The sequence below is a fragment of the Chiloscyllium plagiosum genome, chromosome 14 (genome assembly GCF_004010195.1).
Source record: "Chiloscyllium plagiosum isolate BGI_BamShark_2017 chromosome 14, ASM401019v2, whole genome shotgun sequence".
In the NCBI taxonomy this organism is placed as follows: domain Eukaryota; kingdom Metazoa; phylum Chordata; class Chondrichthyes; order Orectolobiformes; family Hemiscylliidae; genus Chiloscyllium; species Chiloscyllium plagiosum.
Window position 1 is genome coordinate 20,493,260 of NC_057723.1, and position 25,596 is coordinate 20,518,855.

General features: G+C 39.5%; 1 protein-coding gene across 5 annotated transcripts in view; it reads right to left on the minus strand.

The window, feature by feature from the left end:
* Nucleotides 1-1,123: 1,123 nt before the first annotated feature.
* Nucleotides 1,124-25,596, minus strand: part of LOC122556533 (rho GTPase-activating protein 7-like) — a 166,719-nt gene continuing 142,246 nt past the window's right edge. For 3 of the 5 annotated variants that reach the window (XM_043703304.1, XM_043703306.1, XM_043703305.1), the window contains exons 2-5: nt 16,087-16,158; nt 9,004-9,067; nt 4,926-6,337; nt 1,124-2,281 (exon numbers count right to left, since the gene is read on the minus strand). In XM_043703304.1, the coding sequence (XP_043559239.1) occupies nt 2,107-2,281; nt 4,926-6,337; nt 9,004-9,039 (1,623 nt within the window). In that variant the 5' untranslated portion in view covers nt 9,040-9,067; nt 16,087-16,158 and the 3' untranslated portion in view covers nt 1,124-2,106. Of the gene's footprint in view, nt 2,282-4,925; nt 6,338-9,003; nt 9,068-14,605; nt 14,688-16,086; nt 16,159-25,596 lie in introns of all 5 variants that reach the window. The other 2 variants (XM_043703302.1, XM_043703303.1) reach the window with 2 other exon arrangements.

The following is a 25,596-nucleotide window of genomic DNA, read 5'->3' on the forward strand; positions in this document are numbered from 1 at the left end:
CACAAACATTCACTCCCTCCACTACTGTTGCACAGCAGTTGTAGTGTGTAGTATTTACAAAGAATACCGCAGAAATTCAACAAGGCTCCTTAGACAGCACCTTTCAAACCTCACATTCGCTAACATTTAGAAGGCCAAGAGCAACACAGAGGCAATGGGACACAAGTGTCTGCAAGTTCCCCTCAAAGCAACTCACCATCCTGACTCAGAAATATATCTGTATCACAGGGTCAAAGTTCTGGAACTCTATCTAATAGGGTGGCACGGTGGCTCAGTGGTTAGCACTGCTGCCTCAGTGCCAGGGACCTGGGTTTGATTCCAACCTCTGGCGACTGTGTAAACTCCACACAGACAGACATTCTCCCAGTGTCTGCACGAGTTTCCTCCAGGTGCTCCAGTTTGCTCCCACAATCCAAAATTGCCCATAGTGTTAGGTGCATTAGTCAGGGGTAAGCGTAGGGGAATGGGTCTGGGTGGGTTACTCTTCGGAGGATCGTTGTGAACTTGTTGGCCCTGAAGGGCCTGTTTCCATACCTGTAGGGAATTTAATCTAATGGCATTTTGGGTTGTTTGACGCCAAATGAACTAAGGCAGATCAAAGCCACAGCTCAACACCATGTTCTCAAAAGGTAGCTATGGAAACTAAATACTGTCCCAGCCAGTAATAACAATACCCATGATTAGATAAAAACAATGTTATCAGCAGAGAGGCCCTTAGGTGGCCATAAGGGCATCAATATCAGCACTACTCAGATTTAACCAGTAGAGGGAGAGACCTAGATTGTGTGAGAAACCCAGGAGCTTTCACTACGTGGGCTAGTGACAAGGAATGAGAGTAGTCCACCTTAACAAGCTTCCTGGATCCACCAACGCCTTTCCAAGCCTTCTGTCCTGCTCCTCTCTATTTCTGGTTAGTCCACTTCATCCCACTAAACCCCTCACCAGGTGCCTGACCCCACAGTAAAACTGGAAGTGAGGACTGCAGATGCTGGAGATTTGAGTTGAATGCGTGGTGCTGGAAAAGCACAGCAGGTCAGGCAGCATCCAAGGAGCAGGAAAATAGATGTTTCAGGCAAAAGCCCTTCATCAGGAATGTTTTGCCCGAAACATTGATTTTCCTGCTCCTTCGATGCTTTTCCAGCTATGCTTTTCCAGCACCACATTCTCGACTCACAATAAAAGCCTCTACCTCACCTCCATTTACCCCAGCACTTATTAGGTTTAACTCTAGCTCCTTGCTCTTCAGAGCTGGGAATAGCCCCAGCAGTGTTCATCACTCCCAATGGTACTGCTGGGACCAGAGAGTTGCAGACTATTTAATTAGCATAGGCAGAGTTCTCCTTTAAAAAAAAAACAAATGGCCAAGAAGCCATTAAACTGCTATGGGGAAGGCCAGAAAATCCAGGGCAGGGCATCCAATCCCCACACCAATTGGTATGCCAGACTCTCATGGTCCCTCTTACACCATAAAATCTAGCACAAACTATTCAGGAGCAACTAGAAAAGGCACATGCCATGGCATAATCAGTAAACATCCAAACACTAAAAAGGTTTTAGTGCTGTCAGGTATCTCATCATAAGGGAAAGGATGAATACATTAACTAAAAATATAAATTATCTGCAGTCGTGTGTTGAAATCATACAAGACATAGTTATAAAGAATTGTCTGGTTCAAACGGTGCCATGGGCAATCTGTAAATTGATACAATGAAAAAGAGAAATATAATCCTTATGTAACAGATAACATTTTATTTCAGCTAATATTTTAATACTATAAAATGCAACATTAAAGAATGCTGCTTTGATCTTCAAAGAGACATTAATCATTAATAATTTTACAAAAATAGTTTCTTACAACCTTCAATCCACGTAACTTTAACATTCTTTTTAAATTAATCCCTTGGGGTTGGTACAATTTTAGTCAGGTCGTTTTATACACGCACACACACACACACAAACACACACACGTAAAAAGTGATGAATAGGAAAGACCAACTAACCAGGTTGCATTTAATTTGAGGGATACAGAGGACATCAATAAAACATTTGAATTGTGTTTGTGAATTATAATATTTCACAAATCAAGTTTAAATTATATCCAACAGCCTACCAATTCCAGCCTTGCTTGCTGGAGGGGGAGTATTTGTCCATCAGGGTGGTGAGCTTCAGGAGTGCCAATTTCTGTAAGAGGTTGAGCTGAGCTGCAGACTGGCTATCAATCTGGAGATGTAAGTTCTGAGGATTTAAGTTCAGTTCACCCTGCCAGCATAACCTCTGTTGCCTGCAATATAAAAACAACATTAGTCTGGCAATACCTTTCTACCAGAGAGGTGGAGGAGTTCTATTCTTCCCAAAATAAAAAAAAAGGTGTCAAAAGATCCTGTGATTTAAACTCGAATGAGTGCGTTTAGATTAGAGTTGAAGTTCTTATTGTATTAAAATAATCAAAAAAAAGGTAAATTTTTCAAGGAACCAGTACAATTGGCTGGTGTAAAAGAACAGTTTTCTCTTTGCATTAATAACCCCTATGGGGATATTTATGAAGGGGAACCTAATACAGCTTTATTAATACACTGGAAATGGCTTTAATCACAAAAAAACATTAAGCATGTCTAGCTCTCCATGTGAGTAAACCCGTTTGAAATCTGAAAACTTAAAATAAATCAGTTTCATTTGTGCAAATTAATTAGTTTTGGTTAAAAAAAAATTCACGTTGGAACTTTTAAAAGTGTGCCTACTGGTGCCTGTGTCCATATGAAAGCAAGCTCAAGTGTACAAGGTTCATCTTCAGTGTCATGATTCGGAGATGCCGGTGTTGGACTGGGGTGTACAAAGTTAAAAATCACACAACACCAGGTTATAGTCAAACAGGTTTAATTGGAAGCACACTAGCTTTCAAAGCGTCGCTCCTTCATCAGGTGGTAGTGGAGGGCTCAATCCTAACAGAATTTATAGCAAAAATTTAGTGTGATGTAACTGAAATTATACATTGAAAAATTGATTGTTAAGCCTTTCATCTGTTAGAATACCATGATAGTTTCACTTCTTTCATGTGTAAATCACGAAACCTTTTTTTTAAAAAAGGTTGCATTCTTGGGTTAGCTGTTAACAATGGTGATAGCTAGACAATATGTTGAAGGTGTTAGCCCCCTGTGTTCTCGGTCTATGCCATGATGTTTAGATTGATTCTAATCTAAAAAGTGAGATAATGGAGTTTTACATGAACTCATGCAGTTTTTGAGCAAAGTACAATGTAACCCTCCATCTTCAGTGTGTAATAGTGTTAGAGGTTAGAAATGTAGTTTCTGCAGGTGGGGGGGGGGGGGGGGTGTTGCGGGGGTGGGACATTATACAAACGGTCGCGGAATTCTTGTAGCATGTAGCATACTTAAGGCTAAGACTTTAATGAATATAGATGGTCTTTTAAAGAAAAATAGTTTTAAGCTAGGAAATAACTTTAAAGTCTTGCAGTTGACCACAAAAAGCAGCAGCAGGGGCTTTTCACAATAAAGCTTATAGCATGATAAGAGAAACTGGATAAAAGAACAAGCTGTAACAAACAAGGAACAAAAGAATGCAGACATACAAGGACAGCAGGATGCCCAGATAAGAAAATAGCTAGAGAAAAAAAGCAAGTGAGGTAATCGGCTTATATAAGATGGGAAAAAGGGAGGAGTGATTCCGCAACTTGTAAACTGAATAAGAATGCTAACATGCTCGGTTTTCGCGCGCATTTCTGCTTGATTGCAGAAGCTTCCGGTACTTGCAAGGCTGCAATAAATTGTTCTTGTTTCCAAGGCTTTGTCTCAGGCTGATTCGAGAGTGAGTTCTGTTTCCCACAATAGTAAGACTCAGATTTTCTGAAAACTACTGATTATCTTCCTCACAAAGCCAAATAAAAAATCAACATTGTTCATATACTTTTGCAAGTTCATCTGACTTTTCTTAGAATCTCACCATTGCAATGGGATGAGTTTGCTTTAGGTCACATTATTAAAACCTTAAAATTAACTTCCAGAGTCCGCTACAAAATTTACACAAGTTTCTAATGAACTGAATTCCTTCTCAAATCTGAAACTGACATGCATCACAAAACCTATATTATTCTAAATCAGTATGCTCCATGGTCTGGATTACATACATAAGGTGAGATAAAGTAATGGGGGAGAGGGGACTACATTCTATTACCCAGGTTAGAAACAATGACAGCTGAAAATGTGTTGCTGGAAAAGCGCAGCAGGTCAGGCAGCATCCAAGGAACAGGAGAATCGACGTTTCGGGCATAAGCCCTTCTTCATGAACAAGAAACAATGACAGACTGGACAGCTCAAGAACTAGGGAAGTTGAACCAGGGAATTTATGATCAATGGTTAGTTAGCAATAGTTATGTCAAGGGGTTAGTACTATATAGCATATTATAATCACAATAATCAGTTAAAATAAATGTTTTATGAAAAAAAGATTTTGCACTTCCAATATACTTCGAAGAGTAAAGGTTCCCAAGTGTCGTTACCCATGGGAACTTGAGTTGATTACATTATTTGCATTTGCACTAACCCAAGTCACTTTGTTTGATTATATTTAAAAGGCACATGACTGTAATATCATATCATGACAGTAGTTCTCTATATTTAATCTGGGAATATAAATGGGAATTAGAAAACTTAAGTGTAAGTAAGAGCCTTATTTTAGATAAGGCATATGGTACAAAACTTAATATAACTATTTTATTTGCATATGTAGTGTGCATTGGCTAACAGCAAACGTTCAACAGCACAGGTTTTTGAAAGTGATCACAGTAATTGATTCATTTAACACAATAGATGATGGTTACACCAAATACATCCTATAATATTGTAAATATAAATGTAAAAACCTCTAGCCCTTGCAGTTCTACATCAAAGAAAAAGATCAGTTGCTAATACCTGTGACTGTGCGTCAACGATGAGCCAACTCCAGAGTCCCTTTTGTAATGCATGACTGACGGGTCCAAATCATTGACAGACTTTTCTGTAATATCCAATTTACTAGCTTGCATTTCCTCATTAACACACCCAAGATGTTTCTCTATCTCCAAATGAATGTCCTTTGGAGAGGATGGATAAGGAGATGCTGAGTCATTTGCAGAATCAGATTCTCCTTCATCAGAAAACTTTTCTGACCATTTGTTCACGAGTCTTTGAAGGCCATTCACATGCTCCATGACATCATCCAGTTCTGCAAACACGTCATCATCAGCTGCATCTGCTACCTCTCCATTGTTCAGGTGAACAAGGGCCCCTGGAATGTTATCATATATACTCATGCGATTATCTAAGTCATCATGGGAGTCATGCCTACAGTCAATCTCCTTTGAACTGCTCACCCTACTGTCTCTGCCAAATCTACTTCGACGATAACCATGGAAACTGCCAGTTCTCCAGTTTACTGAAGTGTCTATTGGTGAGACAATACCATGCTGAAGTGCTTTCGGAAATGTTCCTGGTTTGTGGCCTTGTGGAATCTGAAAAAGAAGATGGTCATGCTGACACTTCTCATTTATAAAGTTCTGTTGGCTAATACTCCTGCAGGGTGGTTGTGCTGAATCAAAACTTTCCATATACGTCCCATCCCGATTTCGACTTAAGGTTTGACTCCGTGTTCGAAGGACAGGGCTTGGTGTGCTTACTGTACTACTGTTCTCGGATTGACTGCTACTACTGCAGGTTTGGGAGGAGTATGACGGGTTCTGTCTAAGAAAGGTCTCATCAAGTTCAGCAACGTCAAAACAATTGAGATTTCTCATCTTTTCTTCATCAAATCCTTCTTGAAGTACAGGCGCACTGATAAATGGCCTACATTTTTGTTGATTGTTCCTTTTCTGACTAGAACTTCTTAATCGAAGCCTTTCCATTTTCTTTAATAAACCCTTTCCCCTGGTCTTTGAGAACTTTTGAGTGACCTTTTCATCAGTACCAAAACTGGAGAGCTCATTTGGAGATGGTGGGCCACTCAAAGAGGTGTCTGCAGACGGCAACTTAATTGAGGAACATCTTGAGGAACTTCGACTAGTCTCAAAATCTGTAATGTGCATTTCAGAATTTTTTGGCAAGCTGATACTATCAGTGCCCGCACTGCTGCTACTGCTGCTGTGAACTGATGAAACTTCCTGCTTCTCTTCCAGCTCTGGGAATATATCATCACAGTCAACTGTCTTCAAACATGGGCTACTGGGTAAGCAAAGATTTTCCGGATGGAAAAGTTCTAATGTCTCGACACGAGACCACTGCTTGCTGTGCCTTTGAAAAGTCCATTTGCTACTGATGGCACAAGGATCTTCATCTTCAGAATCATCGCTCTGAAAACAGAAGACAAACATAAGCACTGATTGATTGCAAACACTGATGAACAGATATCACCATCACTGATGGGGCATGAATCTTTGGTGGTGAACTTTTTTTTTGGTATTCAGGCATCAAGTCACAATCAAGTCTGACAGTGAATGGCAAACTTTACTCAAGCTTGTGTTTGAGGAAACTCAAGTAGAATTTGGTTTATGATCAAAATCAAAAAGATCCTGTATTTATATTGTTCGTGAACTTGGACACTTTCAAACAAGAAGGATCATATGCAGTGTCAAGAGGAAAGAAACGGGAGGGGCTAGAATGCCATTTATACAGCATGGCTGTAAAGAATGGTTTGGAAAATGATGGGAGGAAGGAAAGAAGAGAGAAAGAAAAAGAGAGTGCAATAGAGAAAAAGACAGCATACAAGGGATAGAGGGAGGGAGAAGAAAGCAAGAAAATGAGAAAAAAAGTGCACAAGAGAGCGAGCAAGAGAGAAAGGGAGAGAAAAAGAAAGGAAGAGAACAAGTGCAAGAGAGGGTTGGGGTGGACTGGGGTTTGAGAGTTAAAGAGGGAGAGAGAGAAAAAAAAAATGGATAGAACTGAGCAGTGTGTGCCAGAGTGAGGAGTAGTGGCAAATCTCAGCTGCAGGTGGTGAAAAAGGAAGAGGAGTGGTGAATGATAAGAAATTGTGTTAAAGGAATGGACAAAGCAGGCTAGTATGAGGCAAGGTGATGTCATAGAGAAATTTGAAACAAGAATTCTGAAATCAATATGCTGAGACATCAACTACCAGAACAAGGCAGAAGTGAGGACGATGTACAACGTTATAAAGCTGGTGAAATGATTTGTGACTTCTTAGATGAGTTGCGACATTCACAGCGCTGAGGTAAGGAGGCGGCCAATGACAGGGTTGGACCACTTGAATAATGGAAGCATGGCTTTTGGAAATGGGAGGTGAGCATTATAAAATTAGAAGTAAATCAACCATGGTAATGTAACTGGTGCAAATGGATTTAGAGCTCAACCTATATGGAGTACAATATTTCACAAATCCAGACAGGTTGGAATGGATGAGTATCTTCAATAAGCCATGTACAATGAGGAGTATATAGCTAATCACTTCTTAGCTACTACTCCAGTTGAGAGATTAAGGGATTTTCTCAACCATCTTCTGTAGTAATGTACATACATTTTAAACACTTATTTAGTATTAGTTTTACTTAGATCCTTGCAAAAATGTTACATGATTAGTAGATCACAAAAAAATGAATATTTAATCATGCCTTTGCAGAGTTTTCTCAGAACACCTCAAAAAAGGAAGGACAGACTTACCAGAGGGAAATCACTGAAGGTACATTGGTGGTTTCATTAAAAACAAATTGATTTGCAGTTAGGGTGCATTTTGCTTGCAAGTAAATTGTTCTTATTTGGAGATCAGTTATATTGGCAGGCCTAATTTGTCTATGTATTGAAAAGGAACATGTATTACTTTCAACTTACCTGTACATAACTATCATAGAACATAGAACAATACAGCACAGAACAGGACCCTCGGCCCACGATGTTGTGCCGAACATTTGTCCTAGCTTAAAGCACCCATCCATGTACCTATCCAATTGCCGCTTAAAGGTCACCAATGATTCTGACTCCGCCACTCCCACAGGCAGCGCATTCCATGCCCCCACCACTCTCTGGGTAAAGAACCTACCCCTGACATCCCCCCTATACCTTCCACCCTTCATCTTAAACTTACGTCCATTTGTAACACTCTGTTGTACCTGGGGAAAAAGTTTCTGACTGTCTATTCTATCTATTCCTCTGATCATCTTATAAACCTCTATCAAGTAAAATTCACAGCTTCATATGTATTTGGGGAAATTTGTAGGTTTTTTTCTATTGTTTGCAAAAAAAAAGGCCAAATACAGTGTCAGAGGTGTTAAAATTGAACATAACAGGGTTTTATGCTCCAAAGAATGTTCTTTCTATTTAGGAAGCTGCAGAAAAAGGGTCAGTAATTCTTACTGTGCAATTTAGCAATATTAATTTCTATTACTAAAAACATCTATTTTTGTTACTTTTAATGCAATAATTTGGTGGTAGTTCTTAATATTAGTTCTGAATAAGTGAAAACACATGAATAATTTAACCAAAAAGTTAAGAAAATGAACATGAATAAGAATTTTGTGCAAGGAGAATTTTCTGGCATCCCTACAATTGCACAATTTCACTGATTATTGGAAATGTTTTAAATGTTCATTCTTGAATTAATCAAGTTTGAATCTTCGAAGTAGAACAATATCAGATTTGTACATTTGCTTACAAGATAAAATACATTTCCTTTCTTTTCCAATCATTTTCCCCCCCCCCAAGGCACCCATTCTCTGTTCGCAAGAATAACCTATGAACTTTGGCCAGGTCAATGATGTATTTCTTTTGAAATATAGAAGTATGATGTTATTTCACCTTCAGATCTTTCTTCCTCTGAAAAGTCTGATCCAAATTGGGAACTCAATGGCAAACTATTTCAGCTTACAAATCTATTGATAAATCAATAATACATTCTTGAACCTTCAACAGCCTTACTTTCTCAAACAGACCATGCATATTAAGAAATTGAATCTGTATTTTAAACTCCAATCCAATGGTGAAAAATAAAGTGCCAATAAATTGAACTCACCTTTCTTCTCTCTCTACCAATTTCCAATTTCATCATTGCACATTTGTTCAGTGTTTTCAATCGCCTGGAAGAAATAAGTATCCAAATTAAGAGTGTCACAGACAGAATGTGCTTTTTTTTTTAAAAAAAAAATGTTTGTAATCAAAAAATTGTGCAAGGTGTGCATATTTTTTTGCCAGTGTGATTGTTCCAATCTACTTGTTACCAGCAACAAGTTATATTGAAATTTAAAATAAAGAGGGTATTTATTATGCTACATCTTCTCTAGAGGTTTAAAAAGAATATGGCGTACCCCTCACTTGATTCACACAGACTATCACACACAAAATTAGATAGAGGTAAAAAATAACATTGGAGTTACTTCAGTCTCTTTCTTACAGAAGTTTTTGTTTTGGCTATAGTGAAGCAGTTGATTTTCATTAAACCATGTGGCTTCTTATAGTCAAGCTAGCAGAAGTTTGAATTTCAGGAGAGTTTGAAATTACAGACACCAGTCTAGTTCCCACTGTTAAGGTACAATTTTTTTTTATTATCCTGGGTGCATACCTGTCCTGCACCTGGTTGGATAGCTTTCAATTGGCATTCATCTACACAGCTGCTTTTTCTTGTTTTAAAGCAGAAAATAACATAACTGTTTCACCCATGTGAAATTGAGAATCCTTTTCCAAATAATGTGATATATTAAACCAATAAGCATCTTGTTGTATAGTTTTTCGCACCATGAGAGTTTGAGACAGCCCATGTCAGTGTCTGGATGAGGACCCTACACAATACAATGAATGGTTCATGGGATTCACTTCACTTTCTTCTAACACCTCTCTGGTTCATTACAATATTGCAAAACTATATTGTCTATAGGATTTTGGTCCATCATTAAACAGCGATGTCTGAACTTCAGAAAAGACTGTAGTTTCTTCAGTTTTCAGATTTAATTAGGTATTAGACCAGCAAGTGTGTGGCTACAGTGTCAAAATTCACATGGCATGCTATTTTAAGAGCTTGTGTGTTAACTTTTTAAAAAAGTTATATAGCATTAAAATTTGTAATCTCCTCATACCTGAACTGAATAGGACAGCCGCCGATAACATTTAACAACAACTTCTCTCTTTCCCCCGTCCTCTCCCAATCTCCATAGCATTTTGACACATAAATACACGTCTCAGGAAATTGTAATTAACTAACTTATATTGATCTGCCAAGGTTACTTAGAAACAAAAACAAATCAGTGGATGTTGGAAACCTGAAAAGATGGCAAAACGCTGGAGAAGCAGTGGTTCTGGCAGCACCTGCAGGGAGACATGGAGTTAACCTTATAGAGCTGAAATTCTGAAGGAGGGTTGTATTGGACTCAATACGTTAATCCTGCTTTTTTCTCCACAGTTGCTGCCAGAGTCACTAATTTCACCAGCAGTTTTTGTGTTTATGACCATTGGACAAGTTATGGAGTGCATGATGAATGTGGATGAGGAAAGATATTCAGTTCACCCAAATGTAGAAAACCTGACCTATCCCGGCATGTCTCCTTTCGGGATAAACATAAAATTATGACACTCTCACAAGAATCTTGCAACTCAGCAAAACAGAGGAAAATATAGCAGAGTTTATGCAAATCCACACAAAAACAAGGCTGTGCAGATTAATTGTTCAAAATTTGAATTATTGACAACCACAGGCAAGCTGCTGGAAGACTGGAGGGCGGATAATGTTGTGCTATTATTTACAAAAGGCTGCAAGGAAAAGCCAGGAAATTATAGATCAGTGAATCTGACATCACTGGTGGGTAAGCTGTTGGACAGAATTCTGAGAGAAAGGATTTATGTTCATTCGGAACGGCAAAGACTGATTAGGGATATTCAGCATGGCTTTGACGTTGTCTAGATGGACTTCAACAAGGCCTTCGACAAGGTTTTGCACAGTAATTAGATAGTAAGATTAGATCTCATGGGCTAGCTCACCCTAGATACAAATGGATATAAAATTGGCTTGATGCTGGGAGACAGAGGGTGGTGGAAGAGGGCTGTTGTTCAGACTGGAGGCATGTGACCCAAGGATCAGTGCTGGGTCCACTGTTGTTTGTCATTTATATTTTTAGATTTAGATTAGATTCCTTACAGTGTGGAAACAGGCCCTTCGGCCCAACAAATCCACACCGACCCTCCGAAGAGTAACCCACCCAGACCCATTTCCCTCTGACTAATGCACCTAGCACTATGGGCAATTTAGCTTGGCCAATTCACCTGACCTGCATATCTTTGGACTGTGGGAGGAAACCGGAGCACCCGGAGGAAATCCACGCTGACACGGGGAGAATGTGCAAATTCCACACAACCCAAGGCTGGAATTGAACCTGGGACCCTGGTGCTGTGAGGCAGCAGTGCTAACCGGATGAGAATATAGGAGGTTTGCTTAGTAATTTTGCAGATGACACCAAAATTGGTAGTATAATGGACAGTGAAGGTTATCTAAGAGTATGAGATCTTGATCAGCTAGCCCAATGGGCTGAGGAGTGGCAGCTGGAATTTAATTTTGATAAATGCAAGATGTTACATTTTGGTAAGACAAACCAGGACAGGACTTATACAGTTAGTGGTAGGGTCCTGGAGTGTTGTTGAACAAAGAAACCCAAGGGTGCAGGTACATTGCTCCTGGAAAGTGGAGTCATACGTAGACAGGGTGATAAAGGCAGCATGTGGCACGTTTACCTTCATTGGTCAGTGCATTGAGTGTAGAAGTTGGGACATCATATTGCAGCTGTACAAGACAGTGGTGAGGCTACATTTGCAGTACTGTATACAATTCTGGTTGCCCTGCTCCAGGAAGGATGTTATTAAACTGGAAAGCTGTAGAAAAGATTTACAAGGATGCTACCGAGACTGGAGGGTTTGAGGCTGGATAGCTTAGGCTTTTTTTGTTGGAACATAAGAGACCGAGGGGTGACATTATGGAGGTTTATAAAAATTAATGACATAAACAAGGTGAATAGCCAAGGTCTTTTCCCAAAAAGGTAGGGGAGTCCAAAAAATGAAGGTATAGGTTTAAGCTGAGGAGAAGAGGTTTAAACGGGGCCTGAGGTGCAACTTTTTTTTCCACACAGAGGGCACGGAATACATGGAACAACCTGCCACAGGAGGTGGTAAGTGCAGATACAGTTACAACATTTGAGCGAGATTTGGATAGGTACATGAATAAGAAAGGTTTACATGGAAATGGGCTAAATGCAGGCAAACTGAGACTAGGCAAATGAATGAGGCCAGGAATGAGCATGTTAGATGGATTAATCACGGGGAAAGCAAGGTTACAACAATAGGGTGGGTCTGGGTGGCATGCTCTGAGGCTCAGTGTGGACTCAAATGGGCCAAATGGCCTGTTTCCACACTGTAGTGATTCTATGACATAACAGTTATAGATTTCTTTGCTCAACAGTACTTTTCCAGAATGTGATGCACCACAACACTATTTTTATCATCGTGCTTAGAATCAACCTTTAATTTATGCTAACCACAAAACCCTGTAATTTCCTTCAATTAACTAGAATTACATCTCAGTTCTTCGTGAATATCTCTGGTGTAAATTCTGGGTGACGTTTAGGATCCCAGGTTCTAGACATTACATAATAATAGGTTTTAACAACTGCTGCCCAGAAAACTGCAAGCTGAAACAGACAACCCATGCATTAATAACCAGGACAAAGAGTTCAGGTTGTTTTGCAGCATAAAAAAAAAAGTAGTAGCTATTCCCAAAACACTACTCTCAACTATTTCAGTAAGATCAACGGAGATGGCCAGTGGTAGTTTTTAGATTGGTGTCTTCTGTTATACTAGTGTTTTGCTGTGACTTCAAGTATTACATTTGACACCCATAAGCCTTCTATTGACTACAAGAAATCTAAAAGAAGCTGAGGAAATAGTTAGTATTTTTATATAACAAAATTACTGAGCTGCACACTTTACTGCTGTTAAGACCATAAGAAATAAAGAACTGGAGTAGGCCATTTGGCCCCTCGAGCCTGCACTGCCATTCAATAGGATCATGGTTGATCTGACATTCCTCACGTCCTATTCAGTGTTTTCCCAGTAACCCTCATTTCCCTGAATGATCAGAATCTAGCTTTAAACTTCATGCTTTGTAAGGGTTAAAGGTTTTATTGAAGGACAATGCAATAACTGCCAAGTGTTTAAAGAACACAACATTATGTATAATCAATTCAGTTCTTCACAGTAGTTAGGGCCACATGCATTGGATAGGGTTCCTAGACTTCCTCAAATATGACCATGCACTACAGGTCTAAATTTAAGCTCTGTAGCTGGTCACACAAAGATTGCTTTCTTTTTGAAAAAAAAAAGTAGAATTCAGGCCAAGGTTCAATTAAGTAGATTAACCAAACTAGTACATCGATAATACAAAGTTGATTTTGTAAGCATGCAGTCCTCCTGACAGATGGTTTACCTGAATGAGGAGGTTAGCGTTAAAGCACTGGAATCAGCACTGACTTTGGGGGGGAAAAAAAGCTGCCTAATACCACCCAGTGATTTCTGGACAGTGTTTTTTTCCCCCTTTACTGATGCAGTTTAAATATGGAGTGAAAGCAAGGAGAATGTCATTTTCAGTGAATTTACAAGTGAAAGCTTATAGCTTTGCTGTCATTAGCACCACAAACTCCAGGCAAACACATTCAGAGAACTTGTGTTATGTACTCTACATTTATTATAGATATATTTACATAGAATGGCAAAAACATTCATTTATGACTTGTGAAATGGAAGGTTTGTAGAATCCAGATTTACGGCACAGCATGAATGGATACAAGTACAATGCATTAGTCTATGCCTGCAGTGACTTTCAATCTCCGTCTCAGAAGAATATCTCCTGAGAACACTTAATTTTGGACTTAAATGCAAGGGGTATGAAGTAGTAGTTTGCAGAATACACAAAAACAAATGAGGTGGTAAGTAGTGAGGAGCAAGGTTGAAACTGCAGGAAAAACCAGAGTGGTCAGCAAGAGCAGTAGCAAATAGAATTCAACCCAGAAATAAAAAGTGTGGTAATGCAGTTGGGGGGAGGCGAACAAGGCTTGATGAAACTCCTGAAAATGGAGTGCCTAGGGCACTACTGCAGGTGTTCCTCCAAAGTCAAGTCTTGAGACTGGGATAACTGACCCCCAACAGCCACAAACACCTCCCTTTGAGCAAGATAGGACTCCAACCAATTGAGATGTTCACATTCTCCATCCCGCTGACTAGTTTGGATAGGCCTCCTTGATGTAACACTCATCACTAGATGTTAAGTTACTCTCATCTCTTGAATGTAACAAACTTAAATTGCATATCTTGAAATAATTTTTTCATAAGCTTGCCCAGTCTGCATGTAGAACAGTGAAAACACATCCTCCCAATGCCCAAATCCATACCCCTCTATTGGAGAAAAATCAATAATTCCTAAATGGGCAAGCCTGGATCACTCCCTGCATGTGTGTAGGGAGAAAGGAAATTAACCTCAAAGTAGCCCACTTTTATTAAGCTCATTGCCATGCTCCATATTGACTTGTTGCACAAGTATAATGGCTTTGTCTACACAGAATTACATTTCTAGAACAAGATCCTACCTGCACAAAGACTCTGTGGCATCCTGGTCTAAAAACTCATGATCATTTTTCACAACTTCAATATCAATAGGAAACAGGGAGGCTGTGAAGAATGAAATGGGAGTGGTTAAATTCTGTGAAGTTCTCATATCAAAGAAACGTTATGATAAATCACTTAGAGGCTTTGAAGCCACAATTTGCTCCGGAGGAGTTTTGGCATATAGTCATGAGTCTATAATGGATAGTGATCAGAATAAGGAAATGCTCAACGAAACTTGTAATTTCATTTTAGGTTACTTTATTCTCCATGTGTACTCAAACCTTTAGACAGTAGAGTGAGAAATAATAGTGCTGAGATAGCATAACAAATTTGCTTTTGCAAGTTTATTTTAGCCATTTAGGGCTGATATTACAGGAACAGGACTACTCTGAATTTAGTAGATTTTGGTGTCAGTTGTAGCACTCAACAGAACAGCACAGAACAGGCCCTTTGGCCCTCAATGTTACGCCGACCTGTGAGCTAATTTAAGCCCATCCCCCTACACTATCCCAAAATCATCCATGTGCTTATCCAAGGATTGTTTAAATCTCCCTAACGTGGCTGAATGAACTACGTTGTATTCCACACCTTTACCACTGAGTAAAGAACCTGCCTCTGACATTTGTCTTAAATCGATCACCCTCAATTTGTAACTATGTCCCTTCGTACAAGCTGACGTTATCTTAGGGAAAAAAAGACTTTCACTGTCTACACTATCTAATCCTCCGATCATCTTGTATGTCTTTATCAAATCCCCTCTTGGCCGCCTTCTCTCTAATGAGAACAGACTTCAGTCTCTCAGCCTTTCCTCAAAAGACCTTCCCTCCAGACCAGGCAAATCTCCTCTGCACCTTTTCCAATGCTTTCACAGCCTTCCTGTAACAAAGCGACCAGAACTATACACAATATTCCAAGTGCAGCTGCACTAGCATTTTGAATAGTTGCAGCATGACATTACAGCTCCAGAACTCAATCCCTCTACCAATAAAACCTAACACACCATATGCCGCCTTAACAGCACTATCCACCTAGGTGCCAACTTTCAGGGATCTATATGGATTCCAAGATCCCGCTGCACATCCACGCTACCAAGAATCTTTCCATTGACCCGGTATTCTGCCTTCCCTGTTATTCTTCCCAAAGAGAAACACCTCACATTTATCTCCATTTGCCACTTCTCAGCCCAATTCTGCATTTTGTCAACATCCCCCGCAACCCGCAACATTCTTCCACACTGTCCACCACTCCGACTTTAGTGTCATCTGTAAACTTACTAACCCATCCACCTATGCCTGCCTCTAAGCCATTTATTAAAATGACAAACAGCAGTGGTCCCAAAACAGATCCTTGTGTGAACTGAAACATGAAAGGAGGAAAATGGTCACAACCCAAGACATGGAGATCCCAGAACCTATTGACAATTATGTAAAAGAATAGGAAACTTAAAAATCAAATAGTTTACCTTCAAATAGTTGGGAGTACTGTGGAAATCCAGCAGCTTTCAACCAGTCACAAGCATCCTTTGCTTCAATTTCTGAGGAAGAGAGGAGAGATAGGAAATCAACATTTATTGCATATAGTCCAGCAATAAATTATGGCAGTGCACACTGAAAATAAAAAAATATAAATTTCCAATCCAGTCATTAGGTGTGCAAGTTGTTTTGTTTTATGACTAAAACAGAAATGCACACATTTCCAAACAGAACACAGCTTGGCAAAGGTGGATCAAGATGACTTATTTTGAATTTCAAAGCATGTTATTATAATAGAACACATACAGCAAAAGCATGAATTGTGCAGCCCAAGCATTTCTGTACATTAATGTCCAAAGCCATTTAATCTTTGTGAATGGTGGGAATGCAGAGTTTCAGTGTCAACCTGGGTATCCCAATTAAGTCCCGTTTTAACAAAAACAACTGCTCGGAGACTAATTACTAACTGGATCTGAAAGCAATATCAAAATTTGGGCTTCCTGGTCTGCCTCAACTTTGAATATCAAGCAATTGTTTGTCCCTGTGTACTTCTACTTTGTAAAAAAAAGAGAATGCAGTTTCTGTATTTCGTCATTTCTACTGAATGCTGCTTAACTGTAGGAAGTATAAACATTGCTAAAAAGAGACAAAGTCAAAGTTTTTCCATCTTGTATTCATAAAGACAGACATGCAAGAAACCAAAAACTTAGAAAGAGAGCAGAAATTTATACAGTATGAGAAGAGGGTGCTGATTGGTTAACAGCTCCTCTGCTCCTCCATGTTGGAATCAGTCATCTCAGTTATGAGAAAAAATCCTCCTGCTCCTCAGATGCTGCCTGAACTGCTGTGCTTTTCCAGCACCACTCTAATCTAGAATCTGGAAAAAATACTCTGACCAGGCAGGTGGACTCTGATTGGACACGAGTTCTGTCATGGGGACATGGAACTGTGATTGACCATTTCCATAATCCTTTTGTCAATTAAAAATATGGATATACTTACTTTGCTTACAGTCCTGTACTGGATTCTTTTGGACATCTAATATTGGATACAGGATCCTGAGGGTTTCAAGCAGACAGTATGCTGATTGTGCTCAGTCAACTAATGCATACAAAGCTCAAAATACCATCTCCACATTAGATGTGATCCTGCTATTGGACCAGGTTTACGAAATCATCCTGACTGCGTTAAGAATTACACCACAAACCATTATAAGCTCACGAGTTAGGCTCACAATGTGATGAATTTGTGCATGGCAGAGCCACCTATCAACATACATTACCTTGTTCTGTGTGGGCACAAGTAATTCAGCCATGTGTTGCTGATTCTTCAATGGAGGATAGAGCCATGGAGACTGCCAACACCTGCTGCATCTTCCATGACAACATGAGACCAATTAATCTGAACGCTGTTGAGGACAGTACTTATTAATGATCCCCAATACCCTTGAAAAGGCTTTTTCATAGCCATGCCTGATGCTGCTATCATGATGCACTATATTCCTCAACCAATAAGTCACTTTCTGGAACCTCTGGCATGCTGTAGGTATAGGCACAGTGCTATTAGGGCAAGAGGTCTAGGATTTTGACACAGTAATGAAGCAAAGGCAACATTGCTCCAGGTCCAGATAGTATGCGGCTTAGAAAAACCCGCAGGTCCTTTTGTTTATATCACATGCTGGCCTTATTTTTCCAGGCTAAATTTGGTTAAAAGTGCCTTTGTCTGGTCTTCTTCACTTATATTGTACTTTGACATCAGAGGATGGGAATGCTTATATAACCTCTTCCTTACCTTATTTTGCAACTGACACTATCATTCACAGCTGAATGAGACAGTACTATCCAGATTTAATGCAGTAGGTCCACTGCCTGCTTCGCACAATTTATAGCACACGGATTGTATTATTTAAAAAGAATGTTGTCCAGTGCTGTAGCTTCACCAGACTGGCTTTTATTTTTAAAAAGGCTATGCCTTACACTGCTCCTATCATGATCTCCTATACTCCTCTACCAAGGCGGGTCCCCTGACTCAAATGGTAAATGACAAAAGGAGGAGATGTGGGCTCTGGAGGTTACAGATGATGATGAATACAATATTGCTGATGATGGTCCCTAGCCCTCATTGATGTTCAGTTTAAGGTGATACATCTATTCTGAATATTGCCATACAGGTTAGACTGTGCAGTGGGCATTTGTAGTATTACTATTATGGACAGATGCATCTACAAATGTTGATTGGCAAGGATAAAATCAATTTTTCCACACACCCCCCCCCCTCACCACCTGTTGCCCAGGAGGAGATAGGTCCTTGAAGACTTGGCTGGTATCCATGCTACTGGAGCCACTGTTAGCGATTGTTTATGAAACTGCTGACTGGTTCTCTTGTTCTGCACCCTTACTGTCCCCAATGGCTCTTCCAAGTGGCATTCAATATGCAGGAGCAGTAATTAAATCAATCAGTTAAGGGAGGGCTGTAACTGACAGTCAAAGAGGCTTCACAATGGCAAACAACACCTCCATTTCCTCAGCATGTTTTGTTTTACCAATTTTCTGTTATTTAAGATCTTGCGATTGAAGCTGTAATGCTTTAAACAGTATAGCAAGACAATCTACTTCAATCCTATTAGGGACATATCCACATACAAATTAAATCAGCAGACTTTAAACCAGCCTTTTTAAATCGTACACATTATTTATTACAAGTCCTTTTCTTCCCCACTTGTGGAGAAAGGGAAATACACCAATCATTCTTTATATAGGTACTGAACGGGTGCGAAAGGAGTCAGTCAGTCATAAGATCAGATCACAAAGTTGAAGCCTGGACCTACAGAGCTCCAGGTAAGATTGGTAAAACAAACAAGGGCAAGACCTATACAATTAAATGTAGGGTGTTGGGTAGTGTTGTAGATCAGAGACACCTCAGGCTTCAGGTACAAGATTCTTTGAAGAATGTGTCACATATAGGCAGGGCAGTTAAAACATTTAGCACACTTGCCTTCATTGCTCAGACCTTTGAGTATAGGGGTTGGGACATCATGTGGAGGTTGTACAGTATACTTGTGACACCTCTTCTGGAGTACTGTGTCCAGTTCTAGTTGCCCTGTTTTATAGGAAGTATATGAAGTTGGAGAGCATTTAGAAAAGATTTAGCAGGCTGTTGCTGGGAACAGAGGGTTTGAGTTATAAGGAGAGGCTGGATAGGCTGGAATATTTTTCACTGGAGTGTAGGAAGTTGAGGGCTGACCTTATAGAGGTTTGTAAAATAAGGTGAATGGCAGGTGGCTTTTCCCTAGGCTGGGGGATTTCAAGACCAGAGGCATATCTCTCAGGTGAGAGGAAAAAGACTTAAAAGACTCTTTCTGGGTTAACAACAGAGTGTTTCATGTGTGGAATGAACCTTCTGATGAAATGGTGGATGCAGATGCGGTTACAGCATTTAAAAGACACTTTGATAAGTACATGAATGACAAATGTTTGGAGGGATATAGACCAGGAGCAGGCAGGTGGGACTAATTTAATTTGGGATTATGGAAGCCAGTTTCTGTTCACTCACATTACCACCCATACAATTTTACAGAAAAATATAATGACTAGCTTTAAAGTTAAAACCTAGTGTTACTTTTCTTGCCTATGATGAATATTTCACTGTTTATATATAGACTCAGTCACAAACAAATTTTCAGGAAAGTATCATTGTTATGCAAACATTACTTCTCCCACCCCTCCCCCACCCCCCTTCGAGTGTCAGAGTGCTGCGTTGAATAATTCTAAGTCTTTCCTGTGCCCAGAAAACAAAAAAAAAACTAATGGATAGCAAATGAGTTAAACTGGTGAATATATTTTGTGAAGTTTATGGAGATGTGGCAGGTGTTTTCTAGTCACATGAACTTGCCTGTCACCTACCAGCTGAATGTAGCTCTGCAGTAGCTGGTGGCATTGCCAATCACCTGTTACTTTGGACCTTACTAGTCATCGGTCATTAGAATATAAGAGGTCACATGGACACACATATTGAACAAGAAAAAAACTAGATGGCATCAATTTCTGCAATCTTTCAGTGGAAGCAAAATTCTCTAATGATGAAAAGGGTTTTCCCCAACAAAAAACAAAATTATTTACAAGAATAATAGAATAGGATATAAAGTAAAGACACAATTAAGAAAGTAAAATACTTCATAATTGGCTTAAAATAAAAGTTACTTCAATTGCATAACTAAACTTAAACCTACTTAAATACAGTCTTCAAAGAAAGAAGGGTTCTACTGAAAATCAAATAGGGACTTTGACGAGTAATCACACAGCACTACATTTTACAGAGAAGAAAGCTTCTGAGTTCAAAACATTGCCCATGTTAAATGGCAAAATGCAATTCTGACAACGATAAAGTGCTTTGATTACACTTTGTGTTTATAACGCTGTGAATGGCAGGGAGAAAGGAGTCAAATATCCCATGTTTGATCATTGCTCAGCAATCCTATCATAAGTGGACACCAAATAATAGATTTGAACGCCACTATAATAGCAATTAAATAAATCATTAACACCTTACCAGCCACATGAGTGCTCTGGGAAGAATAATGCAAAATGGATTTGGACCAAAGAAACTCAATTCCAGTTCATAGACAGGAATTAGATGGTACCCCATTTGTTGCCTACCCAAAAAGTTTTATTTGGAAAACTTCTCACCTTCGGTCAAATTGGTAGCGGTTTCTAAAACATCTCCAAATAATTAGCAAGAAACACGGAGAACAGAACAAACTGCTTAGTCTTATAGAACCTGGAATTTTTCAAAGAAAAAGTCAGGTGGGTTCATCAACAAACAGACAATGGTGGAAAGTGGTCCACTGGATCCTCCTAACGCAATACATACTTGTCACTGCATGGGGCAGAACCCTAAAGTACTTTAGGCATTTTGGAATGATACTTAAAAAAAAAATGTACTTTTTAAAAAAAAGGGTTGAAGCAACCAAAAGTGACTGACGTAGACCGCTTGGCCGCCTGGAAGGAGAAACCATCACAGAATGTCACACCTACAGCTGAGAAGGAGAAGTAAAACTACAGCCCTGTAAAGTAAGGGTGGAGGAAAGTAGGGTGGGGAAAGAGGCAAGTCAAGCAGACTGGGCTATGATCTTTTGTGGCTAATAAAGAGATGTTGATAACCTGCTCATAGAATCCCTACAGTGTGGAAACAGGCCCTCCAGCCCAACAAGTCCACACTGACCCTCCAAAGACTAACCCACCCAGACTCATTCCCCGACATTTACCCATGACTAATGCATCTAACCTACACATCTCTGAACACTATGGGCAATTTCACATGGCCAATTCACCGGACCTGCACATGTTTGGAATGTAGGAGGGAACTGGAGCAGCTGGAGGAAACCCACGCTGACCCAGGGAGAATGTGCGAACTCCACACAGACAGTCACCCAAGGCTGGAATCAAACCTGGGTCCCTGGCACAATGATGCAACAGTGCTAACCACTAAGCCACCATGCCACCTCTTGAATAGTACATTGCAAACTGCAAATACATTATATATTCTTCAAAACGAAACATCTCTCACTAAGTGTCAGAAGTTAGCTAGCAACAGCCAGGGAACAAAAAGGACATACTCATCCTGAATACTGGAATTCAATTATGGTCAAAAAGGAATTAGAACTGCAGAATCTCAACTAAATCAGCAAAACAGAGGATCGTGAAACTGACTGTTTTACAACCAATGTCTATGTTACCAGTAATCCCAACTGCAACTGAGTCAACTTAGACTCATCCATGTGTGTTTTGGTTTAATTTATCTTCTTGTACTCTTCTCTTATTTCTAAGAATAAATTTTGTTAATTCAAGTAAGCCTGGCTAAACTGGCTCCTTTTTAAAAGGAGAAGCTCATTTGGGCCCATGAAGATGATATCCATAAATGGAAGGGATCCTTTCTAAAGTAAAGTAATCATTTGCAACCAAAGAGGTAGATAAGTTTTTTTTTTAAAAAAAGGAACCAAATAATCCCTCCTCACTCAGGGATCAATGGTTTGCTTACCTTATCTAAAACCATAAAGAATTGGGGAACCTTGCTTGGGGTCCTATCATAACACACAATGGGGTGGTCAAAAAGCTGTATTTTGCATGGCCCAAAAATTCATAAGTTTAAAAATAACACTGAAAAACGACTCCCATGTTAAATGTTGAGCTATCATTACATTGTTAGTACTGCACAGCTGAAAACAATGCTGTGACTTGAAGTACTGCACTGCTAAATATTTCTAAATTCTTTAAAACTCAAAAGAAAACCTGAAATTAGGATTTAAAATTATGGAATTTAGAGGTCTAAATACAGAGCAATTAAGCTCATTTTGGCAAATACAAAGGAGCAGGAAGTCCAGCCCTTTGAGCCCCGGTTCAATTTAGTCTAATGGATGCTTTTGGCTTAATGTTTGTTGGACAATCTGTCTCCTCCCAAAAGTAATCAGGAAACCTGGCAGCCTTTGAAAACTTGGCAGTGCTGACGTTGGCTCCATCTATGATACATGTAGATCCAAATCATTCTTATCTAGTATCTACTGGAGTCTTGGATTGTTTGATTAAGCATAACCGTCTCCAGAACACAGTAGCTTACCACACGCAGACGCACGTACACACCAGCTGCCAGTGTTCTCAAGCACAATGCTTTCCCTGTATTGGCCAGGGATTTTTTACATTCTTGCAGCAGATTCCTTTGACATACATTCTATATAGTACAGTGTAAGTAGTGTGCTCTGGAACACATCAGGACACACCACCCGTGTGCTTTGCCTTTGGGGCAGATTTGAATTAGTCATACCCAAAGTCATGCCCTAATTTCCGCTCGAACTATATTTTGAATTACTCATCATCATCCATTGCACACCAGGACCCATTTTGATATCCCTCACTCACACTAACATCTTCAATAGAAAATTTAACTGAGCATCTATTTTCCTTTACTTTAAATCTCCAATAGTCCAAGTGGATGATATTTTCAGATCCTAAAGTCCGGTTTTCAACTCTTGACAAAACCTAAAAACAGAACGGATTCAAGACGGTTGGAAAGTGAAAGCCTCAAGAAGTGCAAACATCTTAATGACACAGATTGTGAGGTAAAAGAACAATGGAATTGGCTCAATTTAGAGAAGGCAGGAATTCCTCTTTGGTTCCAGTTCACGCAGTTGTGGTTCAAGAGATGTTTCCTCAACAATCAGCATTGATTTTTATTCTTTGTGGTACGAAGGTATCATTGCTAAGGTGAGCATTTGATGCCCGTTCCGAATTGCCCTGGAACAGAGTCAAACTCGGCCATTACAGAGGGAAGTGAAGAGTTGGCAACATTGCTGTGTACCTGCAGTTTCATGTAGGCCACGCCAGGTAAGAACAACACATTAGCAAACGGTGTTGGGGAAAACTGTGTCAATGAGATGCACCTGAACAAATTATCATGAGACTTCAGATTCTTCACCAACCAGTTGCCAAAATTTGCACAATCCTCTGTGGATTCTAGAAGGAAAATACAAGGCAGGCATGCAAATGCCTTGATGATCTCAATCTTTAAAAAGAAAATCAACATATGTGTCACTCTTCAGAAACTGTGGTGTGTGAGTCAGCCACTGTCAGAATTCTCCATCCAGCACCACCCCATTCCAAATCTCAAAGACCAAAGCATCATTCCAAAGGCAGCGGACACATTGCCATTTAAGGAGGTTGCACGATTCCTCATGGGTTGTTGGGAGGCAGGACAGGGTTTCACCAATAGAATATGCTGTTCTTTCCAAGATCATTCTGACCACAACGTATACCAATTTCTAATCGGCGGTGTGAAACCATTCTGGCCAAATGAATTTCCAAATTTTAAAAATTTAGTTTTAAACAAGAGATATATATGCAATGGTAATTAACAATACACTAGATTCACAACTACTTTTGAAATGAGCCTTTAGTGTGTTTAACAAGATGACATCATATAAAAAAAATGTAAGAACATGGACAGCTTTAAGGGAAAGACTCAGCTAGGCCCTGGGAAACCGAAGGCACAGCCGCCAATGATGCGGTGACGACAATTAGAGACCCATAAAATGCCCAGAATTCAAGAAGGGTAGAGCTGGAGGAGATTAGAGGCACATGGAGGAGGTCGAAATCAGATATAGAGTTTTAAATTCAAAACATTGCTGAACCAGCAATTGCAGTAGGTCAGGGATGCAAAAGTGATGGTGAATTGGAGGTTATGCAAGTTAGGATGAAAACAGCAAAATTTCAAATGAGCTCAACATCATAAAAAAAGGTTCATAGTAGGAAGCAGAGCCAGGTATTAATTGTAGAGAAAAATATTAAGTATGAAAGTCTGAACATTTGTGCCAGTGCTTCCCAAATTTATTCCCACTGGGATCTCAACATGTTGCTGGAGATGAGCTCCCTTGAGAGAGTTGAGGTAGGGAGTTGCGTGAAGAGGGGAAAAAGATCTGAGGGGGTGTAGGTTGGCAAGTGTGTTCAGTTTAGACTCTGAACTAAAGAAAATTTACTTTTTTGCATTGTTTACATATCTACCTCTCCACAGGGCTTTTCAACATAGCATTCAAACCTCCATATTTAATCAATTAGGATACACCCACTTTAAAGACAATCTTGGCGATTTAGAAAGGACCACATAGCTTTTCGCACTATTAAAGCTCCACAGCAGTCCTTGCTGCCTGGGAGCTTGTAATGCCAAAATTAGCGCTCAATCTCTACTCTATTTGGAAAGCCATGTTTTATGACCTCTAAGGATGAAGTATCTTGGAACGTATCCCCCTTGGATTTGAATTAAATAAGCTTTCCCACCCAGTTAGAGACAGGCGCCACGCAGACCTGGTACAATAGAAAGTGTCAAAAGACTTGAGGAAACAATGTGTAAACTCCAAGCTTAGAATTACATAATTTCCATTTCCCAAACTATTCAGCCACATGGCATTATACAGTAAAAAAAAGTGCCATTTACAATATGTACAATGATTGCATTGTGGTGTAACATTATGTTCACAGAGAGCCAGCATAACTCAGCTCAATTGAAAAATTCAGAGTTAATGGAGCAGTCCCCTAACTGTGCTGTTCTTAAAATTACATTCAATTATTTTCAAAACTTAAACTTTTGAAGTAATTCCTGAATTTATTATTGTCAATGCTGGAGTTTAATTTTTTAACAATGCTAAAGAGATTTCCTTACGACAAGGCTAGTTCAATAAGAATAATTTTTTAATGTTGTGATGCTTGAGAGAGATTTTCTGCATTCTCATTTTTAAGAATGAAACCTCTGCCCAATGACTGCGCTGTTAAGCAATTTAATTCCTGGTCCACTTAAGCTCTGGACCCTAATTATTTCCCCAAGGTTATGACATTACTACATGCACAGTGTAATCAATTGGGCATCAAAGTTCACAGAGCTATACATCAAACTATGACTTTGTTTTCACTAGATAACATTTATTCTTAACAGCTTTGAAAAATCATTTGCCAAAAAAA